The following is a 19,844-nucleotide window of genomic DNA, read 5'->3' on the forward strand; positions in this document are numbered from 1 at the left end:
ATACACCAAGTCCAGGCAGTTTTATAAACATTCCAGGAATAAATGTCCTTTTGACTTCAGTGTTTCAAAAGTTAGGAAAAGAACATGTCCTAAATCCTCTTATAAAGCCAGTTTTCATAGTATACTCGATACCATACCAGAAAAAATGTTAGGAACATAATTCCTTTTCCAAACTCAATAATATAAATACAATGAATTATGAAATTTCTATAAATACTAGCAAACTGAATTCATAAATATATTAAAAATATATTTATCAGATTAGTTTTATCCCAAGAATGCAAGAGTGATTTAAAGTTAGAAAATTTCATTCCCCAAATTAACAGATTAAGGAAGAAAAAATACATGATTACCTTAACATGCTAAAAAACTTGGCTCATTTATGATTTTTAAAAATAATCTTAACATTACTCCTTAGTCCAAGCCACCATCATTTCTCTCCTACATTATTGCAATAGTGTACTAACTGGTCTTCTTGACATCTATTGCCAACACAGAACTCAAATTGTTCCTTTTAAAAGTTGCATTAGGTCATATGTCACTTTTCTGATTAGAACACTCCATGGATCTCCAGTATCCATGTAAAGAAAAACCCAAAGCCCTTACCATAGTCTGCAAGGTCCTACCATAGCCTGTGTCATTAACTCTTTTACCTAATGTTTTACTATATTCCCCCTTGATCACAAAGCTGCAACACAGTGGCCAAAATGAAACAGACAATCTGAATAGGCCTGTATCTGTTAAAAGAAATAGAATCAATGAGTTACCTTTCAAAATAGAAAGTGCCAAGACCAGGTGAGTTCACTGATGAATTCTCCCAAACATTTAAGAAATTATACCAATTCTCTATAATCTTCAGAAGACAGAAGCAGAGGCAATATTTCCTAACTTCATTAGGTCAGTATTACCCTAATATCAAAACCAAAGATGTTAAAAGAAAACTGCAGACCAGTATCTCTCATGAACATAGATGCAAAAATCCTCAAAATATTAGCAAATCAAACAATATGTAAAAATTACACACCATGGCCAACCTGAGATTTATCCCAAGTATGCAAGTATTTTGGGTCCCTGAGCCCAATTTTCAGTGTGTGTGTGGGGGCTGGGGGTGGAGGGCAAGGAGGCTTCTTTGCATATCCAAGCAATGATCTCATACCAAATGGGTGTCCTAAAATTCACCTGAATTCTGATACTTACCTACCTGGACACAGCATCAGATTCCAAAGGTGAAGGCTCAGTCCCGCAAGACTGTCCCCCAGTACTTCAGATGCTAGCTGCAAACCCAGGTTGTAACCTGTACTGACAGACTGGCTGTAGACTGGAGGTTCCAACGACCCCCTCCTTGGACTTTACTAGAAAGTTCAGAGTTTTACATTCACTTCTAACCGACTGGCTATACATCAGAGCTCCCCACAACTCCCTCCTTTGGTTCAATTAACTTGCTAGAGCGGCTCATAGAACTAAGAAACATTTTACTATATTACCAGTTTATTATAAAAGATATAACTCAGGAACAGCCAGATGGAAGAGATGCACAGGGCAAGGTATGGAGAAAGGCAGCTTTCATGCCTTCTTTAGGCGTGCCACTCTCCCCAAATGTGTTCACCAACCCAGAAGCTCTCTGAACCCCCACTCTTCTTGAGTTTTTAGGGAGGCTTCATTACATAGATATGGTTGACTAAATCATTAGCTATTGTCAATTGATTCAATCTCCAGCCCCTCACCCCTCTCAGGAGTTCTGGGGATGGGGCTGAGTTCCTACGCTCTAATCATACGGTTATTGCTCCTGGCAACCAACCCCCATCCTTAGGTGCCCTCCAAAAAGTCACCTTATAAACATAATGTAAGAGACACCTTTCAGTTATCATCACTTAGGAAATTCCAAGGGTTTGAGGGGCTGTAGTAAGCCAGGAACTGTGGATGAAAACCAAATATATGAGAAATTTGAATATATTTTGTTCATCAGAATGACCAAATACATATTTCTTAGAAATCACAATATCGAAGTCCACACTCTGGTTTTCAAACACAGATCCCTTACAGAAAAACAATCATATAATTCAAAAGAAATTAGTACATTACTAGAATCTCACTCAGTCTTTAATAACTATTTGAGTCCGTCATCTTCTGAAAATGTCGCCCAGAGTGAGGCCACTCAGGTTTGCAGGCTTCCACTTGATCTTGTCAGGTTCCAAAAGCAGGAGTAGGGGCAGCCGGATGGCTCAGCTGGTTAGAGCCCGAGCTCTCAACAACAAGGCTGCCGGTTCAATTCCCGCATGGGATGGTGGGCTGCGCCCCCCGCAACTAAGATTGAAAACGGCAACTGGACTTCGAGCTGAGCTGTGCCCTCCACAACTAGATTGAAGGACAACAACTTGGAGCTGATGAGCCCTGGAGAAACACACTGTTCCCCTATTCCCCAATAAAAAAAAATAAAAAAATAAAAGGTTCAGAGAGATTGAGGGGGTGAAAAAAAAGGAGGAGTAATCTCAGCAATATACAGTTTCACCCTTTCAGGCATCTGGTATAATTCAGCTAAGAAATAATACCACCTCTTGCTCTGAGTCTCTTTTTCGGTATTAATGTAATAGTGGATTTCTCTCATTATATAACCCATTTATTCATTCCTTTATCTTCAGCTACTACTCCCCTTCTCTCCAAATTTTTCCACCTTTGGAAGGGACATTCGGTTAGGCCACTGTGCTGGTCTTGATTGCAAGCAGCAATACTAGTGTAACAAGTTCTCCCGGGGTCCCTTCCTCTTCACATAGGATAAGGTTACACAGATGCAGAACTAAAGGGGTGATATTAATGGAATAAAGCAGAAATAGTACTTCCCAAAAAACCCACAAACAATGACAGTGAATTATAGGTACTTCTGAAAAGTCAATAGCAAAACCAAGTCTAATTGGAAGCCTGGACTCTGGAACCGACTGCTCAAACATTGTAACATATAACCTTGAAGGAATGATTTCAGAAATTAAGGGGAAAAGTCGACTTTTCTCTTAACAGAGTTCCCTGCCACCCTTGTAGGTGAACAATCTTAAGTAAACTTGATATATCCATTAAAATTGAGGAAAAGTGCCTTCAGTTTATATACAGAAGACCGAACTTCGTGTAGTAGTTCTGTTTGTTATGTGTCCTTACAGAGCATCACACTTCTCACCTGCAAAAAGTGGACCAGCCCAGCCTCATGGAAGTGTCTTTTGATCAGTACATATCATTAATGTGTGACATCTCTTTAATGTAAGTTCTTACACAAAAGACATTTACTTGAGAAGAATTTACAAAAAAACAAAGAATTGGGGTACATTTTCTTAAAGCACAGTATACATGCCTTACAGTTATGAAAACTATGGAGGCATTTAAGCCAGGTAATGCCACCCCCTGCCCCGTGCTTTTCTGTCGTTTAAACATCTGAAACTTTAAAATCGTTTTAAACGCCTTTCAAAATTAGAAATAGTTTTTCAGACCGTCAAGTAAGTAACGGATCAGGTGACGACAGCTCACATTTCGAGCCAGCTCTTTCATCCGTTGCGCGTGGGTCTTCCCAGAGCCGGAGTGCCGACACTTCCCACCCAAGCTGCAAGCAGCCGGAGCACTTCCGGTCCTGCGGCCTGGAAACCGCGGCGAGCGGCGAAGAACTTGACACGCATGCGCGCCCGGGCGCAGACTCTCCGGAGCTGCCCTTTTCGTTACGTCACGGCCGGCCTAGCGAGGAGCGCAACCGGCGCGAGTTTTTCAAAATGGGAGCGCGGAGGCGCCGCCCAAGCCTCGGAAGGTTCCCGGGAGACCTTTCGGTGGCTGTACCGTCGTCGCCGGGAGCGGCGGCCTAGAGAGCCGAGCCTGATGGACGCCAAGAACGGCTGGCTGCTTGGAGCGCTGCCTCGAAGGGACTGCGTGAAGGGAGCCGACCCGGGGAGCACAAGCCGGGGCCTGGAAATATGGCGACCTGCATCGGGGAGAAGATCGAGGTGAAAACCCTCCGCAGACCTGAGAGGGGCGGGTGGCAGTCGGAGTGGCGGCACTCGAGACCCCTGCTGGAAGGGGACCTGGCGTAGCTACCGGCTGTAGGGCGGGGGCCGAGCTACTTTGGGAGGGTCGCAACCACCGAGGGCCCGGCTGTTTGGGGGCGGAGCGGCCCGCCCCTCAGAGACTGGGGGTGGCGGGACAGGTGAGACACTCGCGGCCCCTCCCTCTCCCTTCTGTCACTAGACACTGCGGCGATCCCGCCGGAGCTACCGCTCTAGGCATGGCATCTCCTAGGGGATGGCGGTTACCTCCGGCGGGAGCTGCGGCGGGATCCTGGCCAGGCCCCTGACTCCCACGGATTGGCTGGAAGTGGGAGGAGGGTGCTGAGGCTGCACTGAGGATGAGGTACCAGATCATTAGGATGCTGTATTTGGAGCCCAACCTGGAAGCTCAGGGAGCCCCGCAAGGCGTCAACATGCTTTCCACCACAGACACCTGCTGTGTCGAGGTGTAATACCTGCTTGAATTTTGAATGTAAATTCCCCTCTCGATTCATTTTATCTTCCTTTCTACTCTTGTGAGTCATGACACATATTTTTTAATTTTAACTTTTAAGGATTTTAAAGTTGGAAATCTGCTTGGTAAAGGATCATTTGCTGGTGTCTACAGAGCTGAGTCCATTCACACTGGTTTGGAAGTTGCAATCAAAATGGTAAGAATATATTAATCAACTCACCTCTCCTTTGCAAGTAACTCCAGAGGTATGCTACTGCAGGTGTCAGAAACTCCTTACCTACCAACTTTTGCTTTGATTATGGTGAAAAAAAACCCATTGCTTAGGCAGAAGACAATAGTTCCAATAGTTTCAAGTCTTGAACTTAATGGATATCTTAGGATATCCTTGATCATAGTTAAAAAAGTGTTCTATCTTCATTAATGTTCAGTAGACGTGGTATCTAATTATGCATACTTGGAGTAATTGGTAGAAATCAAACAGCAAATAATGATTTGTTTATAACAAGAACACACTTGTGCTGAGTTCTATATTAACACTATAACAGTCTAAAATACTGTCCTTTATTGTTAGAAGACAGTCTAATAGGAATAACAGAAGTAATTAAGAATCATTTATCTAAACCACTAGGGAAAGGGAAGAGAAGTTTTATTTTGAAACTTGGCTAAACTTTTTAAATTATTTTTAGATAGATAAAAAAGCTATGTACAAAGCTGGAATGGTACAGAGAGTCCAAAATGAGGTGAAAATACATTGCCAATTGAAACATCCATCAATCTTGGAGGTAAGATACAAAGTTTATAAAAATGGATAAGGATACTGAACTTTTGTGTATTATAATTTATTGTGTTCTTTTGTATTTCAGCTGTATAACTATTTTGAAGATAACAATTATGTTTACCTAGTGTTAGAAATGTGCCATAATGGAGAAATGAACAGGTTCCTAAAGAACAGAAGGAAACCATTCTCAGAAAATGAAGGTAGGCTACTGCTTTTTTTCTTTTTTGGTGGATGTAAATTTTACATTTTATAGTTTTGAAAAAACTGATTCTGTTTTGCAGTATTTAGTAATTAAATTACTTGGGGTGACCAAAGGAGATCCCCCAAATTATAAGAGCGATTAACTTCTATAAATAATGTAAGCAAATTAAAAGCAGAAATTTGTTATCCATCTTTCCCCAAAACCACATTTTAAATTAAATCATTGGTACCAATTTAGTGTGTATCCTTTCAAATGTAGAAAAATGTTTTTAGAATGCTATTGATGACTATAAAATAGTTTCTAAGTCAAGCACAGCTTTGAAACCATTTGTAATAGAAAATGTCAAATATAGACTAGTATAATGAGCCCCTATGAATTTAAACCACTCAGCTTTCAAAACTGTCAATGCATGGTCAAATTGTTTCATCTGTATCCTATTTCCCCAGTTTCCCAGGGTATTTTGAAGCAAATCATAGGTATTTTTAATACATAGATAGATATTTTGGCATATATCTTTAAAAGGTATAGACTTAAAAAAAAAAAAAACATAACCACAAAGTCATTATCACACCTAATAATTCCTTACTATCAAATACATAGGCAGTTTCAACTTCCCCAGTTTTTTATAATTAACTACAGTTCAGATCAGACCCAAGTGCAAGGTCCATTCATCATCTCACAAACGATTATTTTCAAATTATCTTATTTACTCTGCTAACTGAGATTGTAGGTAAGCTAGGAAAGTTGGTTGCTGATAGATTTTTTGTACACTTGAATCTATATAAACCATTAGGAAAACAGTTTTGTCATATGTATTAAGAGTTGTGGAACTGTTCATATCCTTTGACTCAAAAGGGCACAATACAAATTGTAAATAAATACATCCAAATATTAATGGTGATTACTGCATTTTTCATAATGCTATATAATAGTAAGGCCTTAAATAAAACAAAACCTGCAAAACCATAAAGGGAAAGTATTAAGTTAATTAAAATTAATAATGTGTATGACAAAAGGTACTGTCAAGAAATTTTTAAAAGACAAAGATAGGAAGAAAATATTTGTAAAATCTATGGCTGGTGAGTTAATATTAAAAATATAAGACATGCATAAAAAGAAAAAGATAACTGAATAGGAAAACGGACGAGATATAAGCAGACTGTTCACAGAAGAGAAAGTACAAATGGCCAATAACCATGAAAAGATGCTCAAACTCAATAGTAATCATAAGAATGCCAAGAAAAATAATAAACACCATTTTTTTCCTCAATGGAGTGAGATTACCTAATATTAACAAGGATGTGCATGAAAATATAGCCTTTTAGAGGGCAATTTGGCAAGGTATTAAAATACTAAATTTTATCCTTCAGCCCATTGATTCTACTTGAATTTACCATAGAGAAACACCCCATAGTATGCATAAGAAAACAAGCATGTACAAGAATGTTTATTGGTTTATTTTTTGTAATCTTGAAATATATCAGAAATGACTCAAATTTTCATCAGTAGAAATTATATACAATGAAGATCTGTATGTACTGACATAGAAATATCTCCAAGAAATATTGTGAAATAGGGAGGGAAATAATGAAACTATATGTTGTTGTACCATTTTTATATTTATAAAGCATTTAGTACAAAATATTTCTGTAGACTTAAACATATGTAGGCCCACAGAAGAAAAGTATCAAAGAATATATACAAACTGTTAATAGTGGTTACTTTTTTGGGAGGATTTGTTTGGGGGGCCATCAGAGGAACTTTAGCTTGACTTATTTTACAATTAGAATGTGTGTATGAATTATTTGTTCAATTATAAATATTTTCTTTGATTGCTGGGGACTTCTGGTTACCCTAGTTACTCTAGTCACTTCTAATTGCTAATAAAATTAAGCTTCCCTTAATTGTACATGGAAAACACATCAGTTGGAAAGGACAAAGATTAGATAAAAGGTGTGCCAAGTTGTCTTAAAGGGAATTAAAGAATGTTATGAAATTATCAGCGTGGTTATTTTAGTTGGTAAAACTAAGCTGCAAGCCAATATTCTAATTTTAATACTCTGTTATGTGTAGTTGGGTTTCATAATGTATTCTAAATACTGAATCTTCCAGATTTTCTAAATTTTAAGTTTTATCTTTTTGCATTTTAATAGCTCGACAGTTCATGCACCAGATCATCACAGGAATGTTGTACCTTCATTCTCATGGTATATTACACCGGGACCTCACACTTTCTAACCTCTTACTTACACGTAATATGAACATCAAGATTGCCGATTTTGGGCTGGCAACTCAATTGAAAATGCCACATGAAAAGCACTATACGTTATGTGGGACTCCTAATTACATTTCACCAGAAATTGCAACTCGAAGTGCACATGGACTCGAATCTGATGTTTGGTCCTTGGGCTGTATGTTTTATACATTACTTATTGGAAGACCGCCTTTTGACACTGACACAGTCAAGAACACGTTAAATAAAGTAGTACTGGCAGATTATGAAATGCCAACTTTTTTGTCAAGAGAAGCCAAGGACCTTATTCACCAGTTACTTCGTAGAAATCCAGCGGATCGTTTAAGTCTGTCTTCAATATTAGACCATCCTTTTATGTCCCAAAATTCTTCAACAAAAAGTAAGGATTTAGGAACTGTAGAAGACTCAATTGATAGTGGACATGCCACTATTTCTACTGCAATTACAGCTTCTTCCAGTACCAGTATAAGTGGTAGTTTATTTGACAGAAGAAGACTTTTGATTGGTCAGCCACTCCCAAATAAAATGACTGTATTTCCAAAGAATAAAAATACAAGTGATTTTACTTCTTCAGGAGATGGAAGCAGTTTTTATACTCAGTGGGGAAATCAAGAACAAGAAACCAGTAATAGTAGAAGGGGAAGAGTAATCCAAGATGCAGAAGAAAGGCCACATTCTCGATACCTTCGTAGAGCCCATTCTTCTGATAGGTCCAGCACTTCGAATAGTCAGTCTCGAGAAAACGCATGTACAATGGAACGATGTTACTCAGCAGAAATGCTTTCAAAATACAAAAGGTCAGGAGTAGCTGAAAATGAAGAAAGATACTCACCCACAAACAGCAATGTCAATATTTTTCGCTTCTTTCAAGAAAAGACACCCAATAGTTCTGGATCTGTTGGGAGACCTGATAACAATCAAGCACTGTAAGAATAATTCAAACACATTTTACTTTTTCGATAAACATTGTTAGCAGAAATATGAAGCTGCCTCTTACTAAGAGGGTTTACCTTTTTCTAACATCAGATATTCTTGGGGCACTTATTAATTATAATTTCTGTTCTTATTAGGAAGAGAATCAGGATGATGATTTTGAATTGTGGTTAAGAATCTCTTAATATGAGTATGTACTCATGAATGTAGATTACTTGGGAATTTTTAGTTTCATTTTTTTATATGAAGCAGGTCACTAGTGTGAAGTATCATATTAAACACGTTTTGTCTCTGAAGTACTCTCATAGTAGCTATAAACATATCTGCAGGGAGAGAGAGATGCTGAGCCTAAGTGACGAGTAATCATATTATTGACTGCTCACATGAAGACTAGTTTTTTAGTGACTATAGTGTTTATTTTGTTTTTCTGATCTTTGATTTGTATGCTTAAATTGCAAGATGGCAGTAGCCTTATAGAAACATTATAACAGTGCCATGGGCATTTTGGCATGGGAGTTTAGCTTCTTAGAGACAATTTAGTTATGCAGATATTGGTTTCTACAGGTACTCTAAAATTTTCAGATATTCAAGTAAGAGATTTCATTTTCTAAGTATTTTTATCTTAAAAAGTTATTACCTAATAATTTTTTATTAAGTTTATGGGAATATTTTTTCTTTGTTTAGCTCCAATCATCTTTGTCCGGGAAAAGCTCCTTTTCCATTTCCAGACCAGACATCTCAGACTGAAATGGTACAACAGTGGTTTGGGAAATTGCAAGTAAATGGTGAGTTTTTAATGTACTGTTTAATAAAAAATTAATGACTTGGACCCTTAGCAAGCAAGCATTACCCTTTTCTATTTGGTTTTCTTTAAAAAATAATGCATTTTCAGTAGACTCAGTGGGGTTATCACTTTGTGAGGGGTGTCTAAATCATTGGGTTGTTTTGTATACCTGAAACTAATAAAATATAATGCATTTTCAATAAACTATGTTACAATAATAGTGATAACTATTAACACATTTTGAGTGTTTACTATGACAGCCACTGTCCTTAATGGTTACCTTTTTAACTTATCACAAAAAACGTATAAGGACGATACTATTATTAGCGATATTTTAGGAAGGATGATAAAATTGTGGTGCACAGGGCTTAATTTGCCAAGCTACACTGCCCATAGGGGAAATAGGAGCCAGGATTCCAACCCAAGCAGACTTTACTCTTAAACCCTCTGCTCTTGAGGCATCTCTGTAATAAGTATCTGCTACCAGTGCCTTTAAAATAATCAAGAGACAGTGACCTTATTTTTATGTAGAAACTGATGTGGATATTATGGTTTACCAGTGGGACCTCATATTTACTAAAGTACACAGCAACCAAAACCCTAAACATTTAAAAATAGCTGTCATTCAAGTCATTATTTTATTTATATAGAGAGAATTTGAAAGTTGAACATTTCTCGTTAATGAACATGACAGATCCGCAGAAGGTGGGTTGGAAAATAATGATGCAAAAAAGAGAGAATAAAAAAGAAACATACGGAGAGGAGGGGATCATTTTTTATTAAGTATTATATTACCTCACACAAAGAGTGAATAATATGGCTGTAATTTAAGCAGAGAGTTGTTATGTCACCTCAATAGTCTATTCTTTTTTTTTCTTTTTAAAAAGATGTATATTATTTCAAAAGCCCAAGAGAATTAACTTCTCATGTGTACTTGTTGAGGATGATAATTCAAGCTTATGGTTTTTAAAACTATAAAAGTGCTTATGCTTGCAATTAACCTTCTGTTGTGTTTACGGATACTTTTATTTGGTAGCATGGACATATCTGAGATAGAGAAAGAACCTTATTTATAATAACCTCGTAGTGCTGCTGCAATTTTAAAGTGTAATATTTGATCTGAAATACTTCTGTCATAATGGGAGTAGAGGAAAAAAACACTAAGAAGTCATGTAAGGGAAAAATTGCAATAAGAAATCTTTAGAGTTTTGCGTTTGAAATACTGTCTTACTGCATTTTATATAGTCTAATCATTTTAAGGACTTAAAAAATATAGTGTTCCCATATGAACATTAAAACTATAAAATACAAATGAGTAAAGTTCAGTAATAACATTTTTAAAAATGTGTATGCAAATACATTTACAATACTAAATACTAATATAGTATTAAAGCTATTTCATGTATTGTAGTGTTTTTTGCTTTTGGTCACATATTTTATAAGTAAAGATGGAATAGACAGACCTTAGCTTAAAAAGAATAAATTTACATATTATGTAGAATGATTACCTGGGAAATCCTGACATTTCTATATTTGTTGCAGAATTGGCAGTTATTTCTTTTAGAATTAGTAGATGATCCTAGGTGACTATTTTTTGCCTTGATTGAAAAATTAATTTTATATTAATATCTTCTCTTTCTTAGTCATAAGAATACTGAAGATACTCCTTTGCAATCTGGCTTAAAATGTCCTTTAAAGTCACTTTTATTATGGCATATCTTATTAGAAAAAGTGCTTATTAGAAAAATTATGACTTCTCCCCCCCCAGATTTCTTTTGTTCCTCAAAGAAAAAAAGCTATTATAAGCAACATGACATTGTTTTGTGTAGACATGGCTTTTTAATTATTCCATGCAATTGCTTTGTTCTGTGTATATTACAGCTCATTTAAGAGAAACTCCTGAGCACACCAGCATGAGCCCAAACAGAGATTTTCAGGGACATCCAGATTTGCAGGACATGTCTAGAAATGCCTGGACTGATAAAGCCAAAAAGAGCCCTGATGCTTCTGATCACGCGCATTCTGCAAAACAGCCAAATACCATGAAATATATGACTGCATTTCCTAGTAAACCTGAGATAATTCAACAAGAATCTATTTTTGGCTTAGAACCTCTTTCGGAACCAAGCAAGATGAGGGGTATGGAGCCACCAATGGGTTATCAGAAACGTACGTTGCGAAGCATTACGGCTCCTTTGACAGCTTACAGGCTAAAACCGATCAGACAGAAAACCAAAAAGGCTGTGGTATGTCCTTTATTTTTCAAAATTACTGTGATATTTCCTTGGGTAAAATGGTTTCCGGTATCAAATACGATTTTTTTTTTTTTTTTTTTTTTTTTTTTTTTTTAGTTCCCTGTAATGTCCCTGTACTTTTGATACGTGCATGTTAAGCTCATTTAAAAGAAAAGAGACTGGGTGTTTATAGAAAAATGGCTCTTACTTCCTTATGGCTACTTTAAAAATGGTAACTTAATACTGCTAAGTTTTGAATTTTAAGTTATTGATAATGAACAACATATAAAAACAATACTGGCAAATACTGTGTTAAATGTTATTTTATTCACAGTTCCAATTACTAAATTAATATTTAATAATACCTTTTGCTTTTACATATAATCCAGTCTCAAATCAAAAAGATAAAGTAGAAAATAATTTTTTTTTTTAACATCTGAAACTATTTAAAGAAAAAGTATGCACAAAATTAAGTTTAGGGTTTTAAAAAGATGTCATGTGTGAATAGGGAATGGTGATTTTTATTTTTTAATTCCATCTTTAACCTGTTTTCCACTTCACCCAGTCTTGCCTTTGTTTGGCATACCATTGTCTTTTCAAAGTCCTTTTTCTCCACCCTACCTTCTGCTTTCTTTCTACTCACTGGTTGTATCATTTCACACTTCATTATACCTTTGCTCCGTATGTTTCACAATTGTGCTCAAATACACCTCTTGTCCAGACTGTTGCAGTGAAGCAGCTGTTTTATTTTGACTTTAACTTTTATTTCTGCCATGGTTAAGTACTTTTCTCTTCAGTATTGTATATGTTAGAGCTGTTCTAGTAAGGAGAATTATTATTGATTTTAGTTGTTTTTGTTTTTTAGGTGAGCATACTTGATTCAGAGGAGGTATGTGTGGAGCTTTTAAAGGAGCATGCATCTCAAGAATATGTGAAAGAAGTGCTTCAAATATCTAGTGATGGAAATATGGTAATATTCTTTTATTTATCTTGTACCTTCATTACTTAAGTTGTTAGCCTTCCAATTCATTTTATAATGATATTTCAAAATTTTTTAAAATCAGTTTTCCTGATAAATGATAGTGTCTCTGGAATTCAAAAAGTGATACTACAAAGTGATACTATGTGCATACTACACATATATAAATAAATTAGTGTGGGTTTAAAAATAATTTAGTAACACAATCTAAACCTTAGGCTTAAGGTTATTAAGACCAAAAAAAATCTTACTTTTATAGTATATTTAGCATTTTCAGTAAAATAATATTTAGTATTACATGTGAGCTCTTTTCAGGATTTTAGTAACAAACTGTAGTGCTCTAATTTAATGGCATATAATTAGAATTCTTAAACATATTTTGGCAGATCACTATTTATTATCCACATGATGGAAGAGGTTTTCCCCTTGCTGATAGGCCACCCTCACCTACTGACAACATCAGTAGGTACAGCTTTGACGGTTTACCAGGTATGTCCATTTGCCAGGGGATAAATTTAGATAATAGACTTATATATGAATAAACTATATATATATATATATATATATATATATATATATGTGGTTGTTATGGGTTGTACATATCTTAACTTCAGTCTGGCAGAAGGTCATGTTCTCAAATTAGTATCAGGTGAGATGGGGTGTACGTTACTACTACAATGTTTATTCATATTCTGTGTTACAATGGTAAAACTAACTGGGATGTTACTCATATATCCCACAAATTAGTTTGTACAATTGTTTAGTTACTAATTTGTCTAGAATCATATTGAAAATTCAACATGAAGTATCTAGTCTTTGACTTTTTGAAATTATTACCATGCTACCTAAATGATTATTTACAATTGTAGTTAAGCAAATTTGACTCCCAGTTCAGCTTCTAGGTATTATAGATTGTGGAATTAAGTACTGAATAGTAAGATTTCACTGAGGTGACAGTTAGAAACAAAAAAAGAAAATCTATGTAAATTTAACCCTATTAGAAATCAAAATAGGTAGACAAGACTTAAATACCACAAATGACCATAGTTACAGGGAACTGCAAAGTTTACTTGTGTAAGTTAGGAACACAGAACTCTATAATTTACTAACATAAAAAGAGCAGTGCTTCTTTTTCTGAAAGTCACTGGGTTCTGATATCTCAGGTAGAAATCTTTTTATTTCACTTGTAAAAACTTTCCTGGAATTACTACCTTAGAATAAGGAGGTGATTCAAAGAAAGAGATTTTTAAAATAATTATAATACTAGTCATCAGATTTTGTTATATATTAATATTTCTTGGGAATGTTATTATACTGTCTTTAGTTTTCATTAAAATAATAGACTTACATCTGTAAAATATTTTTTATTTTGGTAATGGGATTACTAACCTATCAGCTTGAATTTTTGAGGAAGAGAAGAAATAAGTAATAAATTTTCATGAGATTTATGTCAAGTCAACACTTTATTCCCTTATAATAGGTAATGTTTTTTCTTCCCCCTACCTCCTGCACCAGAAAAGTACTGGCGAAAATATCAATATGCTTCCAGATTTGTACAGCTTGTAAGATCTAAATCTCCCAAAATCACTTATTTTACAAGATATGCTAAATGCGTCTTGATGGAGAATTCCCCTGGTGCTGATTTTGAGGTTTGGTTTTATGATGGTAAGTACCTTTTAAAATGGTAATTTTTTTCTCTTTAGTTTGTAATTTGGTAGTTTTTTTTTTTTAATTCACACAGCAAGTTTTTAAGATACATATATACACATACACACACAAGGAAATATATACCAAATGGACATATACCAAATTATGAGAATTATAAATGTGCAGAAGGATAGAGCTGAACCAGAGAATCTTGTTTTCTAAATCTATTCTATAATGATGATTTACTTCTTAATCTGTAAAAAGCTCTGTCCTTGAAGGGACACTTAGCATATAAACTCACACAGTACACATATCCTTCTACCTGTCTTTCATTTGTGTTTTTGTTTGAGAGCGGTGGCTTTTTAAAATATCATAAATGTTTCATACTTAAACCATATATATTCAGGGGAAAAAAAAATGGATGAACTGTATTTACTAAATACTTAGAGAACCTCATTTTATTAATGGTCAGCAAGTGAATATAAATGATACCATGATCTAGGAGCCATTGTGTACTGGTATGATAATGAATATAAGTCTAGGAGTAGTTAAAGAAATGATATAAGTATAGTTTTCTTATCTTTTAAGGAGCAAAGATACATAAAACAGAAGCTTTAATTCATATGATTGAAAAGACTGGGAAATCTTATACCTTAAAAGGTCAAAGTGAAGTTAATAGCTTGAAAGAGGAAATAAAAATGTATATGGACCATGCTAATGAGGTATGTACCTATTTATAGGTTTTCCATACCAGTTAATGACTGCAAATGACATAGGTGAAGTAATGACGGAAAGCACTCTTCTTTTGGAATAGGGCCATCGTGTTTGTTTAGCACTGGAATCCATAATTGCAGAAGAGGAAAAGAAAAGTGGAAGTGCTTCTTTTTTCCCAATAATCGTAGGAAGGTAATTGTTTGCAGGTTTTTAAACATGGCTAAAATGTATAGGAAATGTTTTTAAAAAGCAGTTTGGTATTTACATTATGAACATTCTTTACCTTTCTGTAAATTGAAAGCTTAAGGGAATACATTTGGACACTTCTTTCTCCTTCAGAAAACCTAGTAATACCAGCTTGCCTCAGGCCTTGTCACCTCCTCCCTCTATGGATCCAAATTACCCGACGAGAGAGAGGCCACCTTTGAGTAGAATGATCATAAATAGTGCTGCTTCTCCAAAACAGGCACCGATACCTAATCCTTCTGTAAGTAAATATATGTCACTTCCGTACCTAAAATCCTTCAGTGCTCTTTATAGAAAATTAAAACTCCTTACTCCCACCTTCCTTACACACCTTAAGGTGTGCCCTTACTATCACCTATGTCCTTTTCCAGCTTCATGCTGGGCTACTTCACCCCACACTTTCTGTGCTTGAGCCTCAGAAGCTTTCTTTTAATTCTTTGAATAAATCAAACTCTTGGGGCCTTTTCACATGCTGTTTACTTGACCTGGAACTCCTTTCCCCAGCCCCTCAATGGCTAATTCTTTCTCACCCTCAGGTCTCGGTATAAATGTTACCTCAGACAGGCCTAACCTGATCCCTCTGGAAAAAGCTACATACATTAAATGATACGTTGTTTTGTTTTTACTTGTAAAATATCATTAACTGCCTTTATATCCATGATAGGCTCATGGATAAATAAACTGATTATATTTTTACTCAGTAAACTATCATGCCAGTGAAGACTACACATGACAGTGTAGTATAAAGTGCAACATTAAAATGTAGATCTGTGTGTTTACATACGTGTATGTGTGTACTCACACATACATACGCACATATTATAATTGCTGCTATGAAAAATTAAACCTGGGGAAAAAGGGAAAGATATCTACTAAAATGAAAACAGCAATTGTGTGATTTGTTTTTTCTTTCCTGTATTTTTTCAATTTTCCTTAATACGATCATATTTTCATTTTTAAATTTTGTTTTTAAAAAATTACTTTAGGCTCATGAAAAACCGTCATTTTCTTCTTTTGCTGAAGTTGGCTTATAGAAATGCTGAGGGTTAATCTCGTTGCTTTACTGTTTGTAGATGGTCACAGATGAAGGACTTGGCCAACCTGCTGCAGCTTCTGGAACAAACACCCCTCCTAGTCTTCTAACAGATTGTCTTCCTGCAGCAGCACAACTTTTGAAGTCTGTTTTTGTGAAAAATGTTGGTTGGGCTACACAGGTGAGAGATTTTTATGAAAGTGAACTTTCTCAGTATGAAGTTCTTTGGTTTCTGTAGTGACTAGACAGTTACGCAGAAATTTAAATTATTTTAAAGATTTCTCTTTGCAAGAAAGTTTTTGTACCTTTTTTACTTTGGTTATATCATTAATAATTTAAACATTTTTTATTTGTATACATTTGGAAAACTCTAGGTATTACTGGTAACAAATTGCCTGCTAGGGCCTGACTGACTTGTTTTTGCCTTTTGTTTTTAAAGCAGAGGTTATCGTAATGACTGATGGTTAGGAGTTGAGAAGTGATGTCCAGGGCATTTTAAATTTTAGAAACTATGTGTAATCTATATTACTAATTTTCATTTGGTAGAAAAGCATTTTTGCCTTTGAAAGTTAAGTCCACATTGAGTTTCAAACTTAACAGAATTTGATGTAGGTGTGAACCTATATGTGTATATTATCTAAAAGATTGAAGCATAGAGACTTGAGCTTACACATTTAATTTTTACTTACCGGTGAAGTAGCATGCAGCCTTGTCCCTTATGGGAGGGAGTAGAAAATAAAGGAAAGGGAACTCAGCATTGTTGAGTACCTGCAATGTGGTGCCATGTTTTTCATGTATATTGTCTTGTTATTCCCCCAAGTAAAACCTAGAGTTGATATTATCTCCTATTATAGATAGGAAAGGTATGGTTCACAATGGTTAAGGGACTTGCACAGTTCCTACTCATTAGTAGGGAGAGTCTGGATGTAAACCCAGGTCCCAGGTCTCTGTGTTTCCAGAATACATGTCTTCTCTGTACTCTGTTTGGAGTGGCACATTGTAAACATTAGTGGCTAAAGGAACAAGTTTCAAAAGCTAAGATACAACGTTCTCAGGCAGAAGAGAAATTCTTGTGGCTTAAGGATGAAGAATAGAGGGAAATCCTAATTTAAGAAAGTGTTGCTTTTGTTACTTCCTGAATCTCTTCTTGGTTAGAAATACTATTTGAAAAAAACTTCTCAGATATCCTAATGGAAAATAATGGGAAATGGGATTAATTTAGAATAATTTTAATAATCTAATGTCTTAGCTATTGAAGGAATAATCTGAAGAAAGCATGAATTTTTTCAATGCTACTACCATCACAGCTCCAAATTTATAGTTACCTGAGAGGTGTTTTTTTTTCTTTAACTATGTGGAAAAACCTGTTAAACATGAGTATCTTTAAAGAACCTCAGATCATCTCTATAATAATTTCCATGCTTATTATTTTTCTAGTTAACTAGTGGAGCTGTGTGGGTTCAGTTTAATGATGGGTCCCAGCTGGTCGTGCAAGCAGGCGTGTCTTCTATCAGTTATACATCACCAAATGGTCAGACAACGAGGTAAGTTCGTAGAACACTGGTTGTGATTCAGTCCTTTGCTATAAGTTTTCGCTACATGTTGAAATAGATGATTATAATAAAATTCCTGTTTTCATTTGGACAGTGTTCATATTATTTAAACTGTTAATTCTTAGCAGTTCATATAGCCTTTCTAATGCATGTTTTATGGTTATCTATGTGAATGCAGGCTAATTGATATGGATGGATAATCCCCTGCAAGTGGTTAGATTCCTTGTGTCCTAACTAGGATGGCCCTTTTTAGAAGTAACAGACTTCTAAGTTCAAAATGATTATACCTAAGCAATTTATATAAAAGAACATAGAAACAAGGAATCCTTTGTTTAAGAGGTAAACGGATTTTTTTCTCAAATGAAAGGCTGTATCTGATCTAATGTAATTAATGTTTGGAAGATGTTTTTGAATGTATATGTTCATTCTGTATGAGAATGTATACCAGGCAGTCACCTAAAAAGGCTAAAAATGAGGAATCTGGCAATAGCAAGAATAAGCAGTAGTGGGGTTTCCACATTTCGAACCATAACTCACTAAAAAGAGGTGGAGTGCTGATGATGCCACCACCACCATGATCCTTTGTGAAGAGTGCTTATTGTATAGCAGTTACTTGAGACAAATATAATTTGTGGATATCTACCAATTGCTTTTTTTGTTAAATGTGTACATATGCAGTGTCATCCTTTAAAGAACTACTCATGAAGTGACAGGCTTTGTTAAATAGCTCTTTCAAATGCTCCAGAAAATGCAAGGATACAGTTATAGAATGGGTGACACTCATACTTAGAAGATAAAAGTTCAGATTTATTTGGTGTGGTCATTTGGAAATTGTTAACATTTACATAGAAATGTATCTATTATGTGCTTAGCTTGTATTTTCCTTAAGATTAGGGCCTTCAGTGTAACGATGAATCCAGATCTTCAGGTTGCTTTAGAAGTTATAAAGCCAGTTCAATCTTTTTTATCTAATTTTCTTTTTAGTATTTAAATACATTTAGAATTTGGTCTGTTTTGACAGGAAACAAATTGGGTATGCTTAATTTAGGTATCTAATCTTTATGCTTAATTTATGTATCTACTCTAATGAATAACTTGGTATAATTTTTCTGAGATACCTCTTGCCATTGAAGAATTACTGAAAAATATAATATGTAATTAAGTAATGTTTTTGTCTTTTTTTCTTTTGCTTCACTTAGATACGGAGAAAATGAAAAATTACCAGAATACATCAAACAGAAATTACAGTGTCTTTCTTCCATCCTTTTGATGTTTTCTAATCCAACTCCTAGTTTCCATTGATTAAAGCTCTTTTGAGTATATAAGTTTAATAAATAATGTTTCTGTTGGCTTTCAAGGAAAAGTGACTTTTTATTATTTAAAATAACTTCTTCAGAAAGCCTTTCTATAAAAGAGAATTTTAATCTATACCATGATGGATGTATTCTAATGAGAGAATAAAGCAGAATGAAAGTTGAGTCATTTACAAAATGTAGTAGTCATAGATTAAAATAGGACACCTTACTTTGCTCTTAGAACATATACACCCAGATTTTACTGTGTTATTCATTTTAAAAGACTGTGTTGAACAGTCTTTTAAAAGCAAAAATATAAGTGGTATATTTGTGCTTTTATTGTTTTCCCTACTTCTCAGGCATTTCGAGAATCATGGACAAAACATGCTAGAGTTTTTGAACATGTAAATAATGTGTATTTATGTTGTAAGTGACATATGTAAACATGTATATTTGTTTTATATTTATTTTTGTAGCACCAGTTTCTGATGAAGCATATCTGCAAATGCATTTTATAAAAAAAATAAATACAGTGATAAGCTACTTTATCTTTTGATTTATTTAAATACTTACTGTAAAATAAGTTACTAGTAAACTTGTTTTTAAATTTTGCTGCCTGTTTGTTTAGGAGGAACCAATTAAGAGTTTCCTTTTAAAAATGAAAATAAGTGAAAATTCCTAGCCAAATTTTGAAGGCTAATAAC

The 19,844-nt window shown here is 35.0% G+C and overlaps 1 protein-coding gene across 3 annotated transcripts; it reads left to right on the forward strand.

Moving 5' to 3' along the window:
* Window positions 1–3,663: 3,663 nt before the first annotated feature.
* On the forward strand, window positions 3,664–19,640 carry PLK4 (polo like kinase 4). Of its 3 annotated transcripts, none has more exons than XM_033135542.1 (16): window positions 3,664–3,974; window positions 4,589–4,684; window positions 5,175–5,270; window positions 5,352–5,466; window positions 7,622–8,648; window positions 9,340–9,440; window positions 11,549–11,685; window positions 12,539–12,643; window positions 13,039–13,141; window positions 14,168–14,317; window positions 14,888–15,021; window positions 15,114–15,205; window positions 15,353–15,500; window positions 16,333–16,473; window positions 17,730–17,836; window positions 19,045–19,640. In XM_033135542.1, the coding sequence occupies exons 1-16, from the start codon at window positions 3,945–3,947 to the stop codon at window positions 19,145–19,147; spliced, it is 2,685 nt and encodes an 894-aa protein (XP_032991433.1). In that variant the 5' UTR covers window positions 3,664–3,944; the 3' UTR covers window positions 19,148–19,640. The 3 variants fall into 3 exon arrangements, with proteins under 3 accessions (XP_032991433.1, XP_032991431.1, XP_032991432.1); XM_033135540.1 differs by having other exon boundaries at window positions 3,665–3,974; window positions 11,321–11,685; window positions 19,045–19,202; XM_033135541.1 differs by lacking the exon at window positions 3,664–3,974 and having other exon boundaries at window positions 5,179–5,270; window positions 11,321–11,685.
* Window positions 19,641–19,844: the final 204 nt, after the last annotated feature.

This window comes from Rhinolophus ferrumequinum, chromosome 18 (assembly GCF_004115265.2).
Source record: "Rhinolophus ferrumequinum isolate MPI-CBG mRhiFer1 chromosome 18, mRhiFer1_v1.p, whole genome shotgun sequence".
Lineage (NCBI taxonomy): Eukaryota > Metazoa > Chordata > Mammalia > Chiroptera > Rhinolophidae > Rhinolophus > Rhinolophus ferrumequinum.